This window comes from Lepidochelys kempii, chromosome 2 (assembly GCF_965140285.1).
Source record: "Lepidochelys kempii isolate rLepKem1 chromosome 2, rLepKem1.hap1, whole genome shotgun sequence".
NCBI lineage: Eukaryota > Metazoa > Chordata > Testudines > Cheloniidae > Lepidochelys > Lepidochelys kempii.
This window is the reverse complement of record NC_136381.1, coordinates 234,282,474-234,304,385: the sequence shown is the minus strand read 5'-3', so window position 1 is coordinate 234,304,385 and position 21,912 is coordinate 234,282,474. Positions and strand designations below refer to the sequence as shown.

The 21,912-nt window shown below is 42.2% G+C and overlaps 1 protein-coding gene across 2 annotated transcripts in view; it reads left to right on the top strand.

The window, feature by feature from the left end:
* PIP4K2A (phosphatidylinositol-5-phosphate 4-kinase type 2 alpha) overlaps window positions 1–21,912 on the top strand; it is a 201,297-nt gene that overhangs the window by 165,175 nt on the left and 14,210 nt on the right. For both annotated transcript variants that reach the window (XM_073334225.2, XM_073334226.1), the window contains one exon: window positions 15,115–15,228. In XM_073334225.2, the coding sequence (XP_073190326.1) occupies window positions 15,115–15,228 (114 nt within the window). The remainder of the gene's footprint in view (window positions 1–15,114; window positions 15,229–21,912) is intronic.

The window sequence follows — 21,912 nt, the reverse complement described above, 5'->3', positions numbered from 1 at the left end:
CTGGATTTCCAATTACGCTGCGTTGATGGCTAAATATGACCACTCAGATTATTCTAAATTCATGGACTTTATTGATTACGTCCCAGAAGACAAAAGGGAACAATTCAAAACCATCATGTCTGAGGGTCATCTTCTTGCCAGAACAACCTTACAGGCATCCTTAAATGCAGCAGACATGGCTGCTTGCTCCAACGCCACTGTTCTAGTTGTGCGCTAAGCATCATGGTTCCACCTCTCTGGCTTCCCCAGGGAGGTGCAATCTACGATGGAGGACCTCCCCTTTGAGCTGTTCGCCACAAAGAGGGATGAGACCCTCCACACCTGGAGGGAATCTCGGGCAACCCTTTGTACTTTGGGTATATATACACCTGCAATGAGAAGAGAACAGGATAGATACTGTTCTTCCCAGGGCACAATACCTTCCCCCTACATACAGCTGAGGCAATATGATACACAATGGCAGAGGCAGAGATCTCCAAGGCATCAACCACCTCCACCTCAGTTGTCTGTGTCCCAATAACCCTTAGCAAAACAACAATTTTGAGGGTTTGGTCGAAGGCCCAAACAACTTCCCTCCATCTCAAAGAACCTCAGTTACTGCACAGGGTGAGTAACGTCTCTTTTTAGCAGTTTTTTCTAGTTATATTCCCTGCCCTAGGGAATTCCTTTACCCTTATCTTCCCCCCTCCCCACACACACACATACCCTGTTATGGGTACTGGACTATGCCCAGAACTCTAGGTTTCAAAAATTGTGTGGTCCTGCCCCCATTCTTTCTCGGTCTGTGACAACCATCAGCACTGTGGCTTAGAAAGCACCTAATGGAGAAGACCATGAAGTCGGAGTCACGCCCAGGGACCCCGCACAGTACATCAGCATGAAGCGATACAGCATGCACCTACCACCACAAGGTCCGACTCTGGTGTAAGGGAGTCCATACCCACAAACCCCCCATCAGGGTCTCCTTGGGAAGGCAGAGAACACTCACACAAGCATAAAAGCAGGTCTCCCTTTAAGTCTGCTTTGAAAATGACTTGATACAGCTCTGCCTTAATTAAAAACACCTGCTCATTCAACCCATAGGACTTAGGATATACTAAGTCCCAGGGCCATGACTCTTGAGCCTATAAAACTAGGGCTCTATCTGCCAGTTCCACTGGTACTGTCCAAATCAAAAAGTCGGGGATCTGTCGGTTCCAGCACAATCAAAATTTGAACCGATGGTGGTACCGTCAGTGTCTCATGCACCAGCCACACATCTTCTCTCCTCCAGTCCCTTCAGCATGAACAGGAGTTCAGATACTTATGCTACACAGGAAGACATCCTGCCTCTTCCTGAGCCTCAGTTTCCCCCATCATCAGGACTTTCTTTCACTACAGAGATTTTGACACCCCATGGGATGTTACCTGTGACAGAAGCCTAGCCCCTCTTCCATCTACCACTGAACCTTTCCTCCATCGGAACCATCATACCACCATTGGATCCAGACCCTTTTTTCTCTCTCTTAGGAGAATCCAAACCGCCATAATCTCCGCCTCCAATAAATGTTAGTCCACACAGGAGATCGAGCCTCTTAATACCAACTTCCACCTCAATATTTATCTCAGGACTAGTGGTACAGCATGTTTCGCAGACCTCCACAACGCGCTCTTGACCCTGCTTACTGACCATACTGGGGAACATGGGACCCCTATGCCAGGTATAAAGGGACTGCTAGGGAGTCACTCCATTTCCCTCTGAGAGAGCTGTCAGAATTTCCTCCTGACCTCATGGAAGAGGAGGACTACGAACTGGTTTTGCCAGTACCAACAAGATAGTCTTCATCTCCTGATGAACCAGTCACCCTGACGACCATAAACAATTTCAAGATGTATTGCTCAGAATGCCAGAGGAACTCCAGATCTCCTTAGAGGAGATCCAGGCCCCTCAATCCTGCAGTCCACTGGGTCCAGTCAAATAGCACTTCCAGTTAATGAAGCTATTCTAGAATCTGCTAGGGTGAGTGGCATACACATGTGCCCTTACCCCCAGGAGGGCAAAGAAATGCTACTGCATTTCAGCCAAGGGAATGGAATTTCTCTCAAACCACCCTGTGCTGAACTCTGGTCATCTTGGCTGTCATGAGACAGATCTAGACAAGTCTCCTAAATCCATTCCTTCTGACAAGGAAGACTTATTAGGAAGAAAGGTCTTCACATCTAACTGTCTTCAGTTTTGTATAGTGAATTGTCAAGTGCTGTTGGCGAAGTACAACTATCTAAACTATTTCAAATTCACAGACTTTGTAGACAAGCTACCACAGCAGGATAGAGCTTACTTCCAGACTCTTATTCAAGAGGACAAGCTGGTGCCCAGAACTACATCAATCAGTGATTGATGCATCAGATACATCATCTAAGGCAGCAGCAATGGCCACTGGGTCATGGCTACATGGGATTTCCCAAAGAGGTCCAAAATAGGAGGACTTGCCCTTCAGTGAAACCCATCTTTTCAGTGAGAAGACAGATGAGTCGTTAGGTACTTTAAAGGACTCCAGGACCACCTTCCACTCACTGGGAATATGTACACCTGTCCCAACAAGGAAATATCACAGGTAGCCTTACAAACCTAGACTGGCGACTACAGTTTTATCACCAACAATCTTACAATCTTCCTCATAAGAGACAAAGTGTAGAGAAGCATAATTTCTCTCCACCTCCCATGTCCTCAGCCCATCTCAAGTCCAACCCCTGGCTAAAAGATATTTTTAATAGAAGTTTGAGACGTGAAAACCAGTGATGGTGCCATCTCTATCCGATCACCACATACACTTCAGGCATTGTTTACACTCTGTTTCCACAACTAAATTTCTGTACAGTGTGATGGGGTTCCCAGGGTGCAACCTGAACTGTGGGATCCTGAGCCCTCCAAAACCGACCAACCTGGGTTGCCTATCACACTGATGCTGATGTCAAGCTACAAACCTCTGGCAGGTACTTCACTTACAGCGACATCCACAGGCAGGGACACACCCAACTGAGTTACATGAATGACCTCCTAGCCTCTCATGAACCAACAATAGAGAAGCTCCAGCCAATTCACTCCAGCTCCCCAGTCTTGCACCCCAGAACTGTACCAACTTACATTATTCAAGACTCCCTTGGGCAGTGCAAGTTTATTAAGTAGATTGCCATGCCCCCAATGTGGAGTGGACACACACTAACCTATGTAAACTGAGCTGAGATTTCCCAAGCACTTCAACCAAAACACTGTTTTAGGTAAAATATAAAACAGATTTATTAAATACAGAAATATAGATTTTAAGTGTTTATAAATGGTAAGCATAAATGTCAGAGATAGTTACTTAAGAAAATGAAAAGTAAACATGCATTCTAAATCCTAAACTTGTAGTCTAAGTAAGAGTTGAATCAAACAATGTCTTACCCTGACGGATGGTACATTGCATACATGCTCTCTGTGAGGTCTCTGGGGTGGCTGCTGGAAGAGTGCATTCCCTTTAATGGCCATCAGCACATGTGTGGCTGGTCCTTTGTTGCAGCTGAAATGTTGGCTGTGGGCATCCTCAACCTCACAAATTATTTCAGTAACACATATAGCAGTGCTTCATAATGTCATCATATAATAGCATATACAATACAACAGGATATTAATGTTCAACAGATCAAGACTTTTAAAATGATACCTTACAAGGCATACTTTGTACAAAACATATCATAATTATATGACAGTGGTGAATATGTGGGTTTCAGGGTGCTATTTTGAAGTTCAATATGCCCCACAGAGGGTATCAGATATCATCTAATCTGGCCGTGTGATCGAGTTTCTTTCCCTACCTCCTCCATAACCCCATCCCTGTCCCTTTTCAGGGACCATCTTTTTGAAGGGATTCACAGGCAGGAAGTGGAATCCATCCTCCAGTGAGAAGCTATAAAGCAAGTACCTGTGCAATACCAAGGAAAATTTTTTTTACTCAAGATACTTCCTAGTCCTGAAAAAGTAAGGCGATTGGAGACCTAGTCTCAATCTCTGCAATCTCCAACACTTCTATTTGCAGGCTAAAATTTTGCATGGTCACTCTGGCATCAATAATCCCATCCTTGGAAAAGGACATTTGGTTTACAGCTCTTGATATGAAGCACACTTACTTTCATGGATATTCACCCCTCCCACAGGCATTTTCTCAGATTCATGGCCACTTCGAATACAGGGTGCTCCCAGTTGGCCTTGCCCAGGGTCTTTACCAAGGTCCTTCTGGTAGTAACAACTCATTTCAGGCGGAATGGCTTCACCGTCTTCTCCTATCTCAACAAATGGCTTCTCATTGCAACGACACATTAAGAAGCATATGTGTCGACCTCACTAATGCTTCAGCTACTTTCCTCTCTGTGTCAGTGTGAACTTGGAAAAGTCTATTCTCACTCTATGCAGACTATAGAGTGCATCCTCACTCTGATGCAGACTATAGACTTCATAGGCACCACCCTACATTCAGTCACAACAAAAAATGACCTGATAGACCAAGTTATGCGCAACCCTCAAGCTCCAGTCAGAACTTGTCTTTCCTTCCTGGGGCACATGGCTTCATGCATTTACATTACCCTTTCACCAGATGCCACCTTTGTTACCTTCAGGCATGGATCTAAACAGCATACTCACCAACCAAAAAAGCATGAATACCATAGGGACAGTTCCTTCTTGAGTAACATCTCTAATATGATGGAAGGATCCTTATCAGGTATGTATGGGCATTCTCTTCCTACCTCTGGTCTTACAGAAGATTCATCATGACAAGTCATGAATCATCCTCATTGCCCCCAATAGGCCCAGACAATTTTGGTTCGCAAATGTCATCTTGTCCCCCAATCAGCACCCAGTCCTTTCCCAATTATCTTGACCCAGAAGAGCAGGATGGAGCCTCCCAACCCCAAAACACTTCTGGCTTGGTTTTTGGATAGACATCAACCCTAGAAGGCTCCTGCTCTGAGGACATACAAAGCATTCTTAATAATAGCATAAAAGAATCTACTAGGAAATGCTATTCAGCCAGGTGGAACGTTTTTCCATTTGGGCACAGCAGAAATGTACATCTCCTGAGTCAGCAGATATTCCTCTTATTTTGGACTGTCTTCTTTCTCTCAGAATGACTGGGTTCTCCCTTAGTTTTATATGAGTCCAATTGGCAGCAATCAGTGCGAACCATCCACCATCAGATGGTTATTCAGTTTTCACTCGCCCGTTGACTAACAGATTCTTGAAGGGCCTAATCAGAATCTTCCCACCAAGAAAGAAGCCTACTCCTCGTTGGATTTGAACCTTGTACTTTCAGCACTCACTAAGTGTTCCTTCAAACCACTAGCTGCACCCTATCTCATCTATCGATGAAAGTTGCATTCCTTGTGGCCATCACCTCAGCCAGCAGAGTATGTCAGTTGAGAGCACTAATGAAGGATCTGCCATACACTGTATTCCATAAGGCCAGTCTCTTCATGACTACATTCAAAATTCACCCCCAAGGTAGTTTCAGAATTTCCCATAAACCAATTAGTTTCAGAATTTCCCATAAACCACTTACCAGTGTTTTTCTGAAACTGAGACTTCATTCCCTTGACATATGAGGTGCTCTTTCCTTCTAACTGCAAAGTACAATACCAGTCAGAAAATAACATAGACTGCTTCTCGATATAGTAGAATGAGTCCAAGATCAAACTATATCCTCCCAGACTATCTCTAAATGAAGCTCAGACTGTATCCTTCTCTCTTGCCAGTTGTCGCATCTTTCTTCCTTTCATGGGGTAAGGGCTTATTCTACAAGATACTCCTGAGGGAATTCTGTGCCAAAAAGTTATGCACACAATATTTTAAAACTCTGCAAAATTCTGCAAATTTTATTTATCAATAAATAAATGTGGCTCCAGCTGGCAGTGGGGAGTGCAGGCCACTGGCTGCATTGAGGTGGGAGATCACCCTGAAGCCCCCAGTTCCCCTGGTACAGGGACTCGGCTGTGAACCTGCATCTGACCCTGACACAGTGCAAGGGCCAGGCCTGCACCAGAAACACTCTGGGGCTCTGTGCCAGGTGCACCAGGTGTGGGTGTACAGGCTCAGCCCAGCAGAATCCAAGTGTGGAAGGGCTTAGTGTAGGGGATCCAGGTGTTGGCTGAAAGGTTTCTGTGTGGGGCAAGCTGCATGTGAGTAGCTCAGTGGGAAATCTGACTGCACAGGGGCTCGTTAGGGGAGTTCTGGATGCAGGGGCAATGGGACTCTGCAGGGGATCCAGGTGAAGGTGGTTGGGGCTCGGGGAGGCCCAATGGGGGCTCTGGGTGCTTGGGGAATGGGGCTTGATGGAATGGGGGTCCAGGTGCTGCTGGTTGGGAATCAGTGGGGTTGGGGTCTCAGGGTGTGGGGCTCATCAGAGGGCTCCAGGTGTGGGAGAGAGTAGGGCTTGTCAGCGTGAGGGTTTAAGAGGTCTGCTTAACAGAGGAGCCCCAGCTGCTGCCAAGGGGATGCCACATGCCGGGCTCCCGCTTCCACCCATGATTCCCTTATCCCCTTTTCTCCATTCCCCTTCCCCTGCCCTATTCCACCCCCCTTCCTTCCCCACTGCCTCTTTCCCCCACCCCCTCTTCCCTCATTTCCCCAGCCCCACCACGGGCACTCACTGTTGCACAGAAAACAGGAAGGCTCCCAGCACACAGAAGGGGAGAACAACTGGCACTAGGACCCAGAAGGCAGCATTCAGCTGCAGGGTCAAGGGAGCTAACAGGCAGCCTCCTTCAGTTGGGCAGCTGTGTGCTTGCAGAAATGAGGGGGGGGCAGTTGCACGTAACCCCATGTGCCCCCCATGCCTTGCCTCTGTTTGGAGGAGGCGGTCCCCCACGAAACACTGGGGCATGGTCACCCATCTCTCCCCCCCCCCCCCCCCGCAAGTGGCTTCCCTTTACTTCCCTGCCATTTTCTGTAGGGAATCACCGAAATTCGAGGGGGGCAGGGGTGTTTTCTGTGGGTGCGCAGTCACGCAGAATCCCTCCAGGAGTTTACAAGAGCACAAGCAACTTCAGTGGCATCACTTTAGAAAGTGCCTGTACTTGACATTTGCAGAGCAGCTATGTGGAGTTCCATCCACATGTTCAGGAGACGGTATGCTCAGGTGCAGAACTCCTTTGCTGACACATTCTTTGGGACAATGGTCCTCCAAATGGCTCTGCTGTCAGCATCCCTGCACCCTCCTCCTCCTTGAGTACGGCTTGTCAGTCACCTATATTGGAATACACCCAGGGATCAGCATGGAAGAAGAGAAAGTTACTTACCTTGTAGTAACTGGAGGCTTTTTGAGACTTATGGTCCCTATCTGTATTCTACTACCTGCCCTCTTTCCCCTCTGCTTCAGATCTTTACTGGATTTGTGGTAGAGAAGGAACGGGAGAGGTGTTTGGTCCTCTCCACCCTTTATGCCCTCGGTCAGAAATGCAAGGAGGGCAAGGGCACGTGAGAGGACCAACAGTTGCTGCTTGTGAGAATTCTCCAACTCCGGGTGGATGGAGCACACGCATATGCACAGTGAAATATAGATTGGGACTACACATATTGAAGAACCTCCAGTTATTGTAAGGGAAGTACATTTTCTTTTCCACCCATGCAATCACTTTCCATTAAAATTGGTGCTTATAGTCTTTTCCTCATCTCCCTAAAATATTTCTTTGATGTGTCACATAATTATAATTGATGTCAGGTATGCTTGTGGTAAACTGTATTTTGAAATTTCTTATGATGTGGTTGCTTTTCAGTTAATAGTTACCTCAAATAAATAATTCTCAGTTAAATCAGAAGGATTCAAGTGTGGGTTTTAATTTATTCCAGGTGTCCAGCTCAGTTAAAAATTGATAAAACAGGGGCACTTCTATGTTCAGTCCTGCACGTTCAACTTGCAGGAAGACGTTAACCATTAGAACTCATCCTGAATTAACTTCACTGAGTATTGAAAAGGAGTGCACTCATTCGTGCAGTGCCTGTCGTTGCCTCCCAACTTCCTTACCTGTCTGCAACTTCCTGTCCCAGCTGCTAAAGCCCTCCTCTTAGACAGAGCAATCCAGACAAGATCTTAAATTCAACTTTCCATATTCACAGCTGGTGGAGACAACCAATAGCCTGAAAAAAAGCCCAGACAAATGCCCAAATGATTCCACTTTCCTCTATGATGATTGTTTGGTGCAGACCCTTCTGTCCAGCTGCAGAACCCATCCAAGACACTCCAAACCATTCAAAATATATTTAATTAATACCCAGCATTTCTTTTTCAGGATACAATCTTCTGTCCTTAGTGAACACAATGTAGCAAAGCAGCCAAAAGTAACAAAGGCTGAAGTTTATAACATTTATAATTAATGTATAGAACAAGAAAATTATGTGCAAATGAAACTGATGCATACCTTCTGATAACAGGCATTTTTATTACAACTTGGAAACCAAAGCAGTTGATGAACTATGGGCCCAATCCTGCAAACATTTAGACATGAGAGTAACTTTGCTCATTTGAATAGTCCACAAAGTCAGTAAAATTACTCACATGCCTAAGTGTGGGCAACATGAGGCCCTATATGCATACAGTGCATTGAAATCCAGCCCCCTTTGGAGTGGAAGGCAACAACTAATTGTCAGACAGCGCACTTAACAGCAATAAAGAGAGGGTAAAGTTTGGCCTGTTGCACCTAGGTACAAACTCTTGTTCATTCAGAAAGTACCATGGAAATGTTGTATTATTTTTCTCTGATTAAATGCAAAAAGGCTATATAGAAACAATTAAATGATCTCAAGCATTGGGGTTGGTAAGAGGCACAAGTCATTGTTTATATCCTTAAGTATATAGTTTTTTTTTAACTCAGAAAATGTACTTTTTAGGAAATTAAACAGGAATTGCAATGAAAATGACTCACTAGTTATCCAGATTCTGGCATTGACTATCTAATTCTGTTGCATATGCATGTGAAAAATACTGCAGTTATTAGCACAAAATTATACAAATAAGTGATCTTTTAATTTTCTTTTTATTGCTCAACTCTGAAAAGTGATTATGTAAAAATGGCACCTTCATATTTGGTAGATCTTCTCCTATGTGTATTTAGAGTCATAACTTTAACTTTAATGACAAAATTTAGATTTCAGTATTTTTTCCACCTCTTAGCATTACAGTTCACACAGCTAAAAGGAGTGTGAATTGGATTCTTTTCCCTTGTGTTCATCACAAGCAGAATTGCTTACTATATTTCAATGTTAGACTTGTACCACTGAGCCCATAATTTGAAGAGAATGGGGTGGCACTAGAGTACTTCAACTCCTATTTTGGCCTACAGAGCTCTCATTATTTGTGATGATGCAAGAGAATGAAAAATTCAGCTTAGCTCTGTTTCCACAATTCCATTTTTAAGTAATCACTCTTCCCAGTAGAAATGCACTTTGGCCCTATCCTGCAAAGTACAGAGCACCTTCAGTTCCTGGTTCCTTTGATTGGAATTGTGGATGTACATCACTTGGCAGGATCAAGCCCTTTAAGACCTAAACATGTTTGCATCTTGGTATATAAAACCTCTAATATCTGAATTAATAGATTTTATTTGAAACCTATTATCTTAAGCACTATAGATTAAACTTCTTGCATATTTGCTACTTTCATAGTTAATAGGAATCTGATATATTATGTGGTCAGCTAAGTCATTTCTCTTGAGCTTTACCTGGATATTATAAAAGGCCCTAACGTATTTTAAAATTGATATTGTGAAAGCATATTATAAAATCAGAGACTGATGTTACATAAAAGTACAAGTGGTATTGAATTAGCCTGTCATTATTTTAATAATTGTACAATTGTTTTATTACTCAGTACACAATGATTTTTATTAAAGATCTGGGTAAGTTTTGTTAATTGCCAGAATTCACTTTTTACATTTTCTTCTGTAATTTCAGCAAATTTAATGAGCTTTCAATGAGAAATGGACCAGGAACATTGTTTATTATAAAACCAGCATAAATTAACATTTCAGTGTGCGTGAATTAAATTTGTGACTGAACTCCTTGGGGGAGAATTGTATGTCTCCTGCTCCATGGTTTTACCCGCATTCTGCCATATATTTCATGTTATAGCAGTCTCGGATGATGACTCAGCACATGTTGTTCAATTTAAGAACACTTCCACTGCCGATTTGACAAAATGCAAAGAAGGTCCCAATATGAGATTTCTAAAAATAGCTACAGCACGCGACCCAAGGTTTAAGAATCTGAAGTGCCTTCCAGAATCTGAGAGGGACGAGGTGTGGAACATATCTGCCAGAAGTCTTAAAATAGCAACACTCCGATTCTGAAATTACAGAACACGAACCACCAAAAAAGAAAATCAACCTTCTGTCCGTGGCGTCTGACTCGGATGATGAAAATGAATGTCTGTCAGTCCTCACTGCTTTGGATCATAATCAGCATGTTCTCTGGAATGGTGGTCAAAGCATGAAAGGGCATAATAATGTTTAGCATATCTGGCATGTAAATACCTTGAAACACCAGCTATACCAGTGCCATGCGAACGCCTGTTCTTACTTTCAAGTGACATTGTAAATAAGAAATGGGCAGCATTATCTCCTGTAAAAGTAAACAAACTTGTGTGTCTTAGCAATTGGCTGAACAAGAAGTAGGACTGGGTGGACCTGTAGACTCTAAAGTTTTACATTGTTTTATTTTTAAGTGTAGTTATGGAAAACTACGTTTCTAAGTTGCACTTTCACGATAGAGATTGCACTACAGTACTTGAATGAGGTTAATTGAAAAACACTATTTCTTTTATTTTTTTTTATGGTGCAAATATTTGTAATAAAAATAATATAAAGTGAGCACTGTACATTTTGTAGTCTGTGTTGTAACTGAAATCAATATATATAAAAATGTAGAAAACATCCAAAATATTTAAATAAATGGTATTTTGTTATTGTTTAACAGTGCAATTAAAACTGCGATTAATCGTGACTTTTTTAATCTCAGGTTTCAGAGTAGCAGCCGTGTTAGTCTGTATTCGCAAAAAGAAAAGGAGTACTTGTGGCAGTACTCCTTTTCTTTTTTTAATCTCGTGATTAACCGCAATTAATGTTGTTTTTTAATCATTTGGTAGCCTTAATTTCTAAACAATGTACCTACTTAATTAATATTCCTGAAAAGGTGAAGATTAGCCAGGAAAAGCTTTTTATCCTTTGCACTGAGAAACTCTGTGCCACAATGACCCACTCACGGTAAAACTTCAGGTTTTTGTTGAAAATGTAACAAAGGCTTTAGACATTCAACTTGAATTGTGGAAAGGATGAGTATGTGCCTTTTAGAAACACATACATTTATTTGTAAAATCCACTATGCTCTTCTTGCATTCTTAAACGGAGGATTAAAATGAGAGCAAAGGCTCAGAGTGAAATCCATTATTAATTAAGTAGGAGTAGTTGTGTTCATCTCCTGTGCAGCTTTTCAAATATTTAGTTCTTTAATGATAGTGAATGTTCATTATAATGAATTACAGTGGTTCTTTCTCTACCAAGGGTTTTTCTTCACTGGAAATATTTGAGACTTCATCAAAAATTGTCAATTATTTCACTAAAGCAAAGTCTCTGTAATTTTTCACGTGAATAGAGTTTTAAATGGTCACATGAAAGGAGGAGGTGCTTTTTCCCATGTCTAAATGGTACCCACTTCAATTGCCATTGTGCACTGGTAGAACACACATATCCCTAAATCTTTGCCTATCACTTCATACAGTATAGGTTTTTAAATAATGATTAAAACCCCATTCCAGTAATTAATCTGTTTTGTTTAAATTCCTAAATCTGTAATGACCCATCACTTTCACGGACATTAATTCAGTAACTTTGTCGATGGGGTAATGGTGGTTAATACTAATTTTGTATTACAACAGTACCCCATCTTGCCAAGTTCTGTACAAACCTATAGGAAGACATGGCCCAGCTAAAAAAGCTTATGGTTTAAAAATACCAAGAACAGGAAATTAAGTGTTCAGGCAAGAGAAACCGCAAACATGGTCAATGTGACAACTGGCATGAAGTATATTTGTTCCAGGTTTATTTGAAGTGCCTATAAATTGTGCTCAGCTATTCCTCTTCCTAGCCATTGTTAGGGTTTGGGGGTTGTTTTTTTTTTTGGCTTATTTTTTAAATACCTCATTTATAGTTTTATTTGGTGTTTAATCTATGAATTTAGTTATTTATATGGCTTTCATCACCATAGCATCTCAGTGCTTCACAAGCATTAATGATTTAACAGCAACCCTGTAAGGTAGGGAAGTGTTGTTATCCCACATTTAAAGATGGGAACTGAGGCACAGAATGGTTAAGGAGAGACGTTCAAAGGCACAAAGAGAAGCTAGACACCCAACTCCCACTGAAAGTCTCTGAGAGTTGGACTGTTCCCTGCACTATGTGCCTTTGAAAATCTCCCCCTAAGGCCTTGTATTGAAGGCTAAAAGGGTATGTTTTTCATTTGTGTTAGCCAATATGTCTTTAAACATGATTGAATTGGCAGTGTTGTAGTAGGGGGAGGGATGCCTAGGCTACGACATGGATAGCTAATATGCCTTCAAGTGTTTTAGCCTGTATTTAAATAAGCATTCTGAAGGCTTGTCTGTCACGGTAAGCTAACTTGAGTGAAAGACCCACCCCTTTTAACCCATCAAGACTAGGCCTAAATGACTCCCCCAGTGTCATTCAGGAAGTCTGTGGCACAGCACAGAACTGAGTTTGGTCTTAACTGTAAGGCCATCCTTCCTCTGCTTCCGTAGCATTTATTTAATGTGTTAATAGTCCCTGTTTGTTAAGTGTCGTTCTAAATTAGCTATGGCTTTCTAAATATAACAATATTCTAAAATCAGAATTTTATAGTGACTTCTGTGCTAGAAGGAAAGGGAGTTTGGTTGCTTTTATTTTTTCATTGCTTTGTCTCAAGTCTTCATCTAATTCTATATCAGTCTCCTTCCTCCAGTCTTAAACATCCCACTCACTGGATCCTTCTGGCTTTGGCAGCGTCCCTCCGTCCCCATCTGCCAAGTCAGCCTACAGAGTTATGTGATAATTTCCTAGATGGAGAGCAATAAGCTTTACAGCTGCTAGTCCTGAATATTTTATCTGCTTTTTCTTCTTCTTTTCCATCCCAAACTACTTATCCAAGCTGGCCAAGGAGATAATTGATGTATGCTGTCACATTATAGTAAACAGCAACCCACTATTTGCTTCTAAGAAACCTTCCAGATACTACCCTAACGCCTTTGGGTTAAACACCAGAGTGCGTCAGACTGAATTTTTCCTTTCTGAAATCTGGTATGGATGGATGGGAACCTATAATTCCTTCTCAAATGTCTTTTTTTAAAAAAAAAAACAAACAAAATGGGAGGGACTCTTAGAACAAAGTTATAGGACATTTTAACAAGGCAGAAAGTAATGTATCCAAAGGCTGCCAAGTTCAAAGCTCAACTTTCCCAAAGTTCACGGTTGTCGGGATCTAAGGGTTCAGTTTGGGCCTATCTCTATATAAAATCTTTGGTTTTTTTAATATACTCTTGGTATGCAGAAAGGGGGAGTCATTTTCTGTACAAGGGCAACTATGTAATTCACACCAGGGTGAATAACACACAATCCACATGAACAAACCCAAGGAAAGGAGTTTGTTGCTATTGTGGAATCAGCATCCCATCCCCTCTTTTGTTTGGAGGCAAAAGAGTTTTTCAATATTAAGAGGGGTATATAAAAATATGTATGTAGGTTAAATTTTGGTGCCTGTCTGCTATGACACTGTCCCTTTGAATCCTTTCCTTTTTGTGTATCGGTGGGAGGGGGGAATAGAGGAAAAGAACCTCAAGGTCACCTTTTCCTTCTTGGGTTTATGAAGAACAAAATAAAGTGGTACATTGGAAAGTACTGTATTCAATAAGGTTTATAAGCAATGTGTTGGCATATTTTTCTTGAAGCTACAGGAAACATTCCAGTAGGCCATTGTTAATTACTGGGGGGAGGGTTCTGTTTGCTTTTTAGGAAATTGGGGGGTGTTCCCCCCCTTTATTTACTCTCACTAGAAAGACTTGCAGACTGGGGGTGAAATCTTGGCTCTACTGAAGTTAGTCACAAAGGCTCAGATCCACAAAGTTGCTTAGGAACCTAAATGCCAGACTCAGGTGCCTAAGTTACTGTTTTAGGCACCAGTGTAATCCACAAAACTCATGCTAGGCTGACTCCTAACCCTGTAGATGCCTAAACTCACTCAGTGCCTAAATTTTCTCAGTAAAAGTTTTTTCTTGGTGTCTAAGCTTCAGCCTCTGGGCATGCACATTGCTGCCTCACTCCACTGTCCAAACAGCTACTTCTCATCTAAGCACCAGGGCAGACCACAAACTGGGGAAAGATAAGTAGAAGGCTGCCCAATCAACTAGGCACACTCGGGGCTACCTGTTAGATTGAGTCTGATTCAAAATGTGATCAGAGAAGGAGGCGGTGCTGCTGTTCCCACTGTCCACCTTATAATATTTAGACTAGTTGTTAGTGCACTCACCTGGGATATGGAAGAGTTGGGTTCAGTTCCCCCCTCTGCCTGAAGGGGGAGAGAGGTTTTGAACTGGGGTCTCCCACACCTATCAGGAGAGTGCTCGAACCACTTGGGTAATGGAATTCTGATGTGGGGCTCCCCATCCCATTGAAGCTGTTCCACTGGATGGATAATAGTTCCTTCGTAGTTAAATTTACTGAGAGTGAGTTCGGTAATTAGCTAAACATTGGTGAATTGTGAAAGCAAATTAGAATTCTGTTCAATTTGTGAACAAGTGAATATGATGCAGGTGTATTTGATTACACTGAATGAAGCTTTACATATCTGCATTTGATGTGTCAGTGCTTTCAATTGTCATAGCTCACTAGTGCCCTCTTTTGGTCATTAGTGACATCTTACATTTGGGATGCTGTGTATATTCAGTCCTGCTGTGTGTGATCTGAGCAACCTTTTTCTATGGATCCAGATTTAAGAAGCAATTTCAATGTACTCATATTTGTGTTCTGGTTCTTATTAATTGGTTTTGGGTTTTGCATTTGTTTTAGGCCAAAGAGCTGCCAACATTCAAAGACAATGATTTTATTAATGATGGCCAAAAGATTTATATTGATGAAAACAACAAAAAGGTGTTCCTTGAAAAGCTCAAAAAGGATGTGGAGGTAAGAATGTAATCTGCTCAATTTTTATATAATTATACCACACTGTGCAGCAAGTCATATGTACAGCTGTGCAAAAAAATTTTGTAGTTCATAAATTAATTAGGTAAAAATAAACTTGTCAGCACAGACTTCTTTAAATGACACACTATCTAAGCTTTCAGGAGTGATCACTTAATAAAGATCCCTTCTGCCATAGATGGTTGTCATACATTGCCCATGTCCTGATGATGTGCTTGTACTTAAAATGCATTACAGGCATAATAGCACATGGAGTGAGCTAAGTATCGTTAGTTATATTTTACAGATGGGGAAACTTGAGTCACAGAGAAGTTGTGGCTTACCCAAGGCCATACATTGAGTCAGCGGCAGAGAACGCACGTCTCCCAACTCCCATTCCTGTGCTTATTCCCTGTTGTTCTGTTTATCTGTCAATCATGTAGTTTTATACCATCCTGATTACAGTAGTATGAGTACCTTAGGTATTTGTATAAACTTCCTTTCGTTATTCTAATACTGTGTGCTTCTGTTATATTGAACACATAGTCAACATTCAATACAAAAATACTGGTTTGTGCTATTTTTTTAATCCTAATTCTTAAAATACTGATTTGGCTCAGAGTAAAATAATTTTATCATAGCTATCTATTCAGCAAATAAAGTTAAGAGGTATTTCCACATCTTTAGAATAGAACTGATAACTCAGGTTTAATCGGGCCTTCAGCTTTTTAAATTGACGTAATTGTCTGATAAACACAAATCCCAGAGCTGTGCTAATACCAGTTAAAAGCTGTTGCAAAGCAGCACAGAATATTTTTTGTGTAACATTTACAGAATGGTCTGGAGGTTAATTTCTCATCAGTGGGGTGGTAGATTTTGTTATAATTCATGCACGTTCCTATAGTTGTGTGTATATATAATTTTCTATAAAATATATTAATCCAAAGGATTTGTCCTCCAATTTTTAGCATCTTTAGGATAGGTCAAATTTTAGACTTAAATTCTTGAGCCTTTCTTTAAGAACGTAACATTTTCGCTGACTAAATTTTGCACACAAGATATAAAGAAATGCAATGAATACAGTAGCTGTTTTATCTCTAAAATATGGACTGAGTGTGGTCTGCTACATAGCTTTCATTTACTAGATTTTAAATATGATGGCTGACTTTAGAAGGTCAGTCTTAGTCATATTCTGAGTGACTTTTATACTGTTTACACAGTTTTGAAATCCATACAGAAGGATCATTAAATTTGTATGCAGACAACTATGGTGAAGTGACTTGACATCTGATCCCAATAATGGGAGAACAAAATGTAACCTTATTTTTCTTTTATCAGTTACCCTGTTCTTATTTAGATAGGCAGTTCTGCTTAACTGCTCAAAAAAGTGAGTGCAATTTCTACCCAATGCATAAACTCTCAAGTTTGAGAATATATTTTAAACAAATGAATAATGTATAATAAAATTTTATTCCACAATATTTACAGTTAAATACACAAAGTGTAACAGTCTTCAGGCTGTACAGTTTAGCTTTCCCCCTTTCTCAGTGAGTACTGACCCCACTTCTCTGTAACTCTGAGTTTACATCCCACCTCCCCTTAATTTCCAAACTCCTTGAGCCAGCTGTTTGTTCCCATTGTACTGATGTCCTCTAATCAAGCTCCCTATTAAATTCCCGCCTATTTGGCTTCTCACTCTACTGAAACTGTCCCCACAAAAGACACTAAGGAACTCTTCTTCCCTTAAATGTATGAGGATCTCTTCTCCATACTGAGTTTCTTCAATTTCTACTGCCTTTTTACACTTCTTATTGAGACCCTCTGTGAGTGTCCATTAAAACTGTCCTTTCCTGATTCTACTGTTACCTTCCTGGTTGCTCTTTCAGCCTGACCATCAATAGCTCAATCCTTTTTCTTTGCTGGGGTTTCTCAAAGATCTGTCCTTGGTCCCCTCCTCCTGCAACTGACCTCATCCACTCCTGTGGTATCTCATCACCTCTGTGTTAACACTCAAATCCACTTCTCCCCCTCTCTCCAGGCTCACATCTCTTCCTGTTGCTAGCATCACCTCATGGATGTTCTGTCACTTCCTTAAACTTCCCCCTAGTCCTTCCTCCTGCTCCCTTTCTTCAGCAACATTGACAACTTTATCCTCCTCCCTGTCACTTGAGCATGCAATCATGGTATTATCTTTGATTCCTCCTTTTCCTTCTCTCCTCACAACCAGGATCTTGACAAATCTTGTCATTTCTCCCTTTTCAGTGTTTCTATAGGTCTTCAAGAGAGGGGTCCCTGAAGAGGGGCATGAAAGGTGCTGGTAGATGGTAAGGAATTGAACGGGATGGAATAGCCAGTGGAAATTACTTCTAGGAACCATCTGTCTGAGGTGATGAGCTCCCAGGAAGGCAGGAAATGGGAGAGACGATTTTACAGCCCAGAAGGTCCAACTGTTTTCGCTCCTTATCAGATGGTGTTGAACGGGACTGACGTTACCTGTTCTGTTCAAACAGCCTCCACTATCAGAGAGTTGGGAGTAGGGTGTGAGGGAAGAAATACTGAGCCTCTGGTGGGGGTGGAGTTAGCTCATTTACACATATGTGAGACAGTGGTCAGAGTTTGCCACATCGTGTGTGTTGGAATAAGCAAAGAGTCATTGATAGGCAAGGCAATCTTGCCCCGAGGAAGTGAATGAAGGATATTGAACAAGGTGTGTTGTGTTCCCTGAATCTCCTCTAATGGGACTTGTAACGTGTCTGTTACCCTTTTTATGAGTTCTTGAAAGGCCTCGAAGTAATCGGGATAGAATGGCAGGGGAGGCATGACAGCCTTGTCTGTTGATGAGGTTTTTTTTAGAAGATGGAAGTTCCTCTTCCACTAGTTCTGTCCTGACATGAATGACCTCTTTCGAGATGGCTCCCTGTAGAAAGCAATTCCAGTAAGCCTGTTGTTTTGAACCTTCTTTGATTGCAGACCCCTAAAAAATTTTGAATGGAGGTGCAGACTCCTTTGGAATCTCACACATAGTCTGCAGACCTCGAAGGGTCCACAAACCACAGATTGAAAACCACTGTTTTATGGTAATGACAGTCTTTTGTGGACCCTTTAGACATAGTCTGACCACAGGTTGAACACCATTGCAGCACGCCCATTCTGGTGGGGCATAAGGGAATGGTGCAAGATTGTCCTTGCCATGGTATCAGGGCATACTTCCTGCTATGAGCTCCTTCTTCAGTGTGAATTTCTAGGGAGGAGGTTGGAAGGTGGAGGAACCAAGTACAGATACCTCTGAGTCAGATGAGGTGTCATCCCTTATACCCTTGGGGTAGAGGTGAGTCTGTATTGGTGGTTAGGTCAGTACCTAGCCCTGGGAAGAGATCTGCAGTTGAATGGTACTGAGGTTAGAAAGGGAGGCTGGTGAAGCCATGTTAGAGAAAGTCGTTACAGTAACAGCTGGAAGTATCTCTTGGAGTCCTCAAAAAGTCTGCAGAGGGACTGTGTTGGTACTGAAGGGTGAGTCACTGTTGAAGAAATGGACAGAGGGTAAGTAGGTTTCATGAAGTTGGGTCAGTATCAGCAGGGAATACTTCTCATTACCTCTTCATAATGGTGATTGGGATCTTTGAGGATTTGGAGGTTCTCATGAGATAAGAGCCTGGATGCAGTAAAATATTAGGTGGTCCCGGAGATTGCACCTAAATAGGTACAGTATGTTTTTTGCTTCTGGCTATGGAAGTTGGTACCAATAAAGACTTTGCCCTGGGTTCTAGCTTTTGGAGGTACTAAGTCAGGTGCCGGTGTCAGTGCTGTGCTAGATGGCTTTTTGGTACGTGATGTGGTGGTCTTAGTCGGATACTGTGGCCATAGTACCAGAGGGATGGGAGCCTCAGCTCCATATTGGGTCATGGTCTCCTGAGACCAAGATCAAGGAGATGTTTTTTCGTTTCATTTTGTTTCTTTTAGTTTCTTTTCTTTTCTTGTTTCAGAGAATGAAGTATTTTCTTCTTGGAAGGTCTGGGGAATATCCCTGAGCCTCCAGGATCTTTGCTCACTGCAGAAGCAGAGGTGATTGGTAGACCCAATGTACCAGGTGGAGACTTGGACCCTGTGGAGCTCAGAGAGTGCTCCATGAGTAGGAGTTCATCTGTCCTCCCTCAATTTTTCAGATCTGTTTTTAAATCCTAAACATATTTTGCATTTAAAGGGAATATGGGTTTCTCCCAAACAGCAGAGGCAGCTTGAATGTCCGTGGCTGAGGGGAAAGGATCTGTGGCAGGTCTGGCAAGGATTGAAGCCCAGGATTTAGGGCATGACCTGCACTTGAGGCCAGGAATGTGGCCTGGGGGGGAAAAAAACCAAGAGTCCAAAATGGGCAAACAAGAAAAGAGGGCAGAAAACTTGCTCAAAGCATGAACTCATGCTAATAAATATATATATATATGACAAAGAACAAACTAAAAGAAAAAAGGTACAAGAAAGTGAGGTGTAGCAAGCTGCATGGCTCAGCTAACAGAATGCTGTGATGCGCCATCTCAAGCCACAGGCAGCTGAGAGGGAGCTGGAGTCATGGTGGGTCTGCCTCTATCAAGATACCCTCATATCTTCCTGTATGGCAGGTGTCTTCGTTCTCCTTCAATTTTTTCCTCAAACCCATTTTTTTTCACCTTGCTTTCCACTGTTGACTTCCTCTTCCGTGCAACATATGCCTCTCATTCTCCATCTCTACTGAAAAATACAAAAACTAGTATGTTAATGTTTCATTTAGATTGTGAGCCACTCAGGTTGGTGGTCATGAAGAGAATGTGACCTGGTTCTAGTCCTAGGCTATGTAGAACTTAGCAAACTGTAGGTCCAAAAGCTACATTGTCCACTTTCAGTGGACACAGCATTTAACACATTTCTCTCTGTGTGATTCTTGAATTGTGCCTGAAGTCCAAAGAGAAAGGAATGTTGTGGTCAGGCCTTAATGAACTATCCTATGAAACAAAAGTACAGCTGATAACATGGTATTATCTAAAAAGACAAGGAGTACTTGTGGCACCTTAGAGACTAACAAATTTATTTGAGCATAAGCTTTCGTGAGCTACAGCTCACTTCATCGTATGCATGCAGTGGAAAATACAGTGGGGAGATTTATATACATAGAGAACATGAAACAATGGGTGTTACCATACACACTGTAATGAGAGTGATCACTTAAGGTGAGCAATTACCAGCAGGAGAGCGGGCGGGGGGGAGAGGGGGGGTTGACCTTTTGTAGTGATAATCAAGGTGGGCCATTTCCAGCAGTTGACAAGAACGTCTGAGGAACAGTGGGGGGTGAAGGGGGGGGAATAAACGTGGGAAATAGTTTACTTTGTGTAATGACCCATCCACTCCCAGTCTCTATTCAAGCCTAAGTTAATTGTATCCAGTTTGCAAATTAATTCCAATTCAGTAGTCTCTCGTTGGAGTCTGTTTTTGAAGTTTTTTTGTTGAAGAATTGCAACTTTTAGGTCTGTAATCGAGTGACCAAAGAGACTGAAGTGTTTTCCAACTGGTTTTTGAATGTCATAATTCTTGATGTCTGATTTGTGTCCATTTATTCTTTTACATAGAGACTGTCCAGTTTGACCAATGTACATGGCAGAGGGGCATTGCTGGCACATGATGTCATATATCACATTGGTAGATGTGCAGGTGAAGGAGCCTCTGATAGTGTGGCTGATGTGATTAGGCCCTATGATGGTGTCCCCTGAATAGATATGTGGATACAGTTGGCAACGGGCTTTGTTGCAAGGATAGGTTCCTGGGTTAGTGGTTCTGTTGTGTGGTGTGTGGTTCCTGGTGAGTATTTGCTTCAGGTTGGGGGAGCTGTCTATAAGCAAGGCCTGGCCTGTCTCCCAAGATCTGTGAGAGTGATGGGTCGTCCTTCAGGATAGGTTGTAGATCCTTGATGATGCGTTGGAGAGGTTTTAGTTGGGGGCTGAAGGTGATGGCTAGTGGCGTTCTGTTACTTCCTTTGTTGGGCCTGTCCTGTAGTAGGTAACTTCTGGCTACTCTTCTGGCTCTGTCCATCTGTTTCTTCACTTCAGCAGGTGGGTATTTTAGTTGTAAAAAAGCTTGATAGAGATCTTGTAGGTGTTTGTCTCTGTCTCAGAGGTTGGAGCAAATGCAGTGGTATCGTAGAGCTTGGCTGTGGACAATGGATCGTGTGGTGTAGTCTGGATGAAAGTTGGAGGCATGTAGGTAGGAATAGCGGTCAGTAGGTTTCCGGTATAGGGTGGTGTTTATGTGACCATCGGTTATTAGCACCGTAGTGTCCAGGAAGTGGATCTCTTGTGTGGTCTGCTCCAGGCTGAGGTTGATGGTGGGATGGAAATTGTTGAAATCATGGTGGAATTCCTCAAGGGCTTCTTTTCCATGGGTCCAGATGATGATGATGTCATCAATGTAGCGCAAGTAGAGTAGGGACATTAGGGGGCAAGAGCTGAGGAAGCGTTGTTCTAAGTCAGCCGTAAAAATGTTGGCATACTGTGGGGCCATGTGGGTACCCATAGCAGTGCCGCTGATTTGAAGGTATAAATTGTCCCCAAATGTGAAATAGTTATGGGTGAGGACAAAGTCACAAAGTTCGGCCACCAGGTTTGCCGTGACATTATCGGGGTTACTGTTCCTGACGGCTAATAATTGTGGGTGCTTATGAGTGAC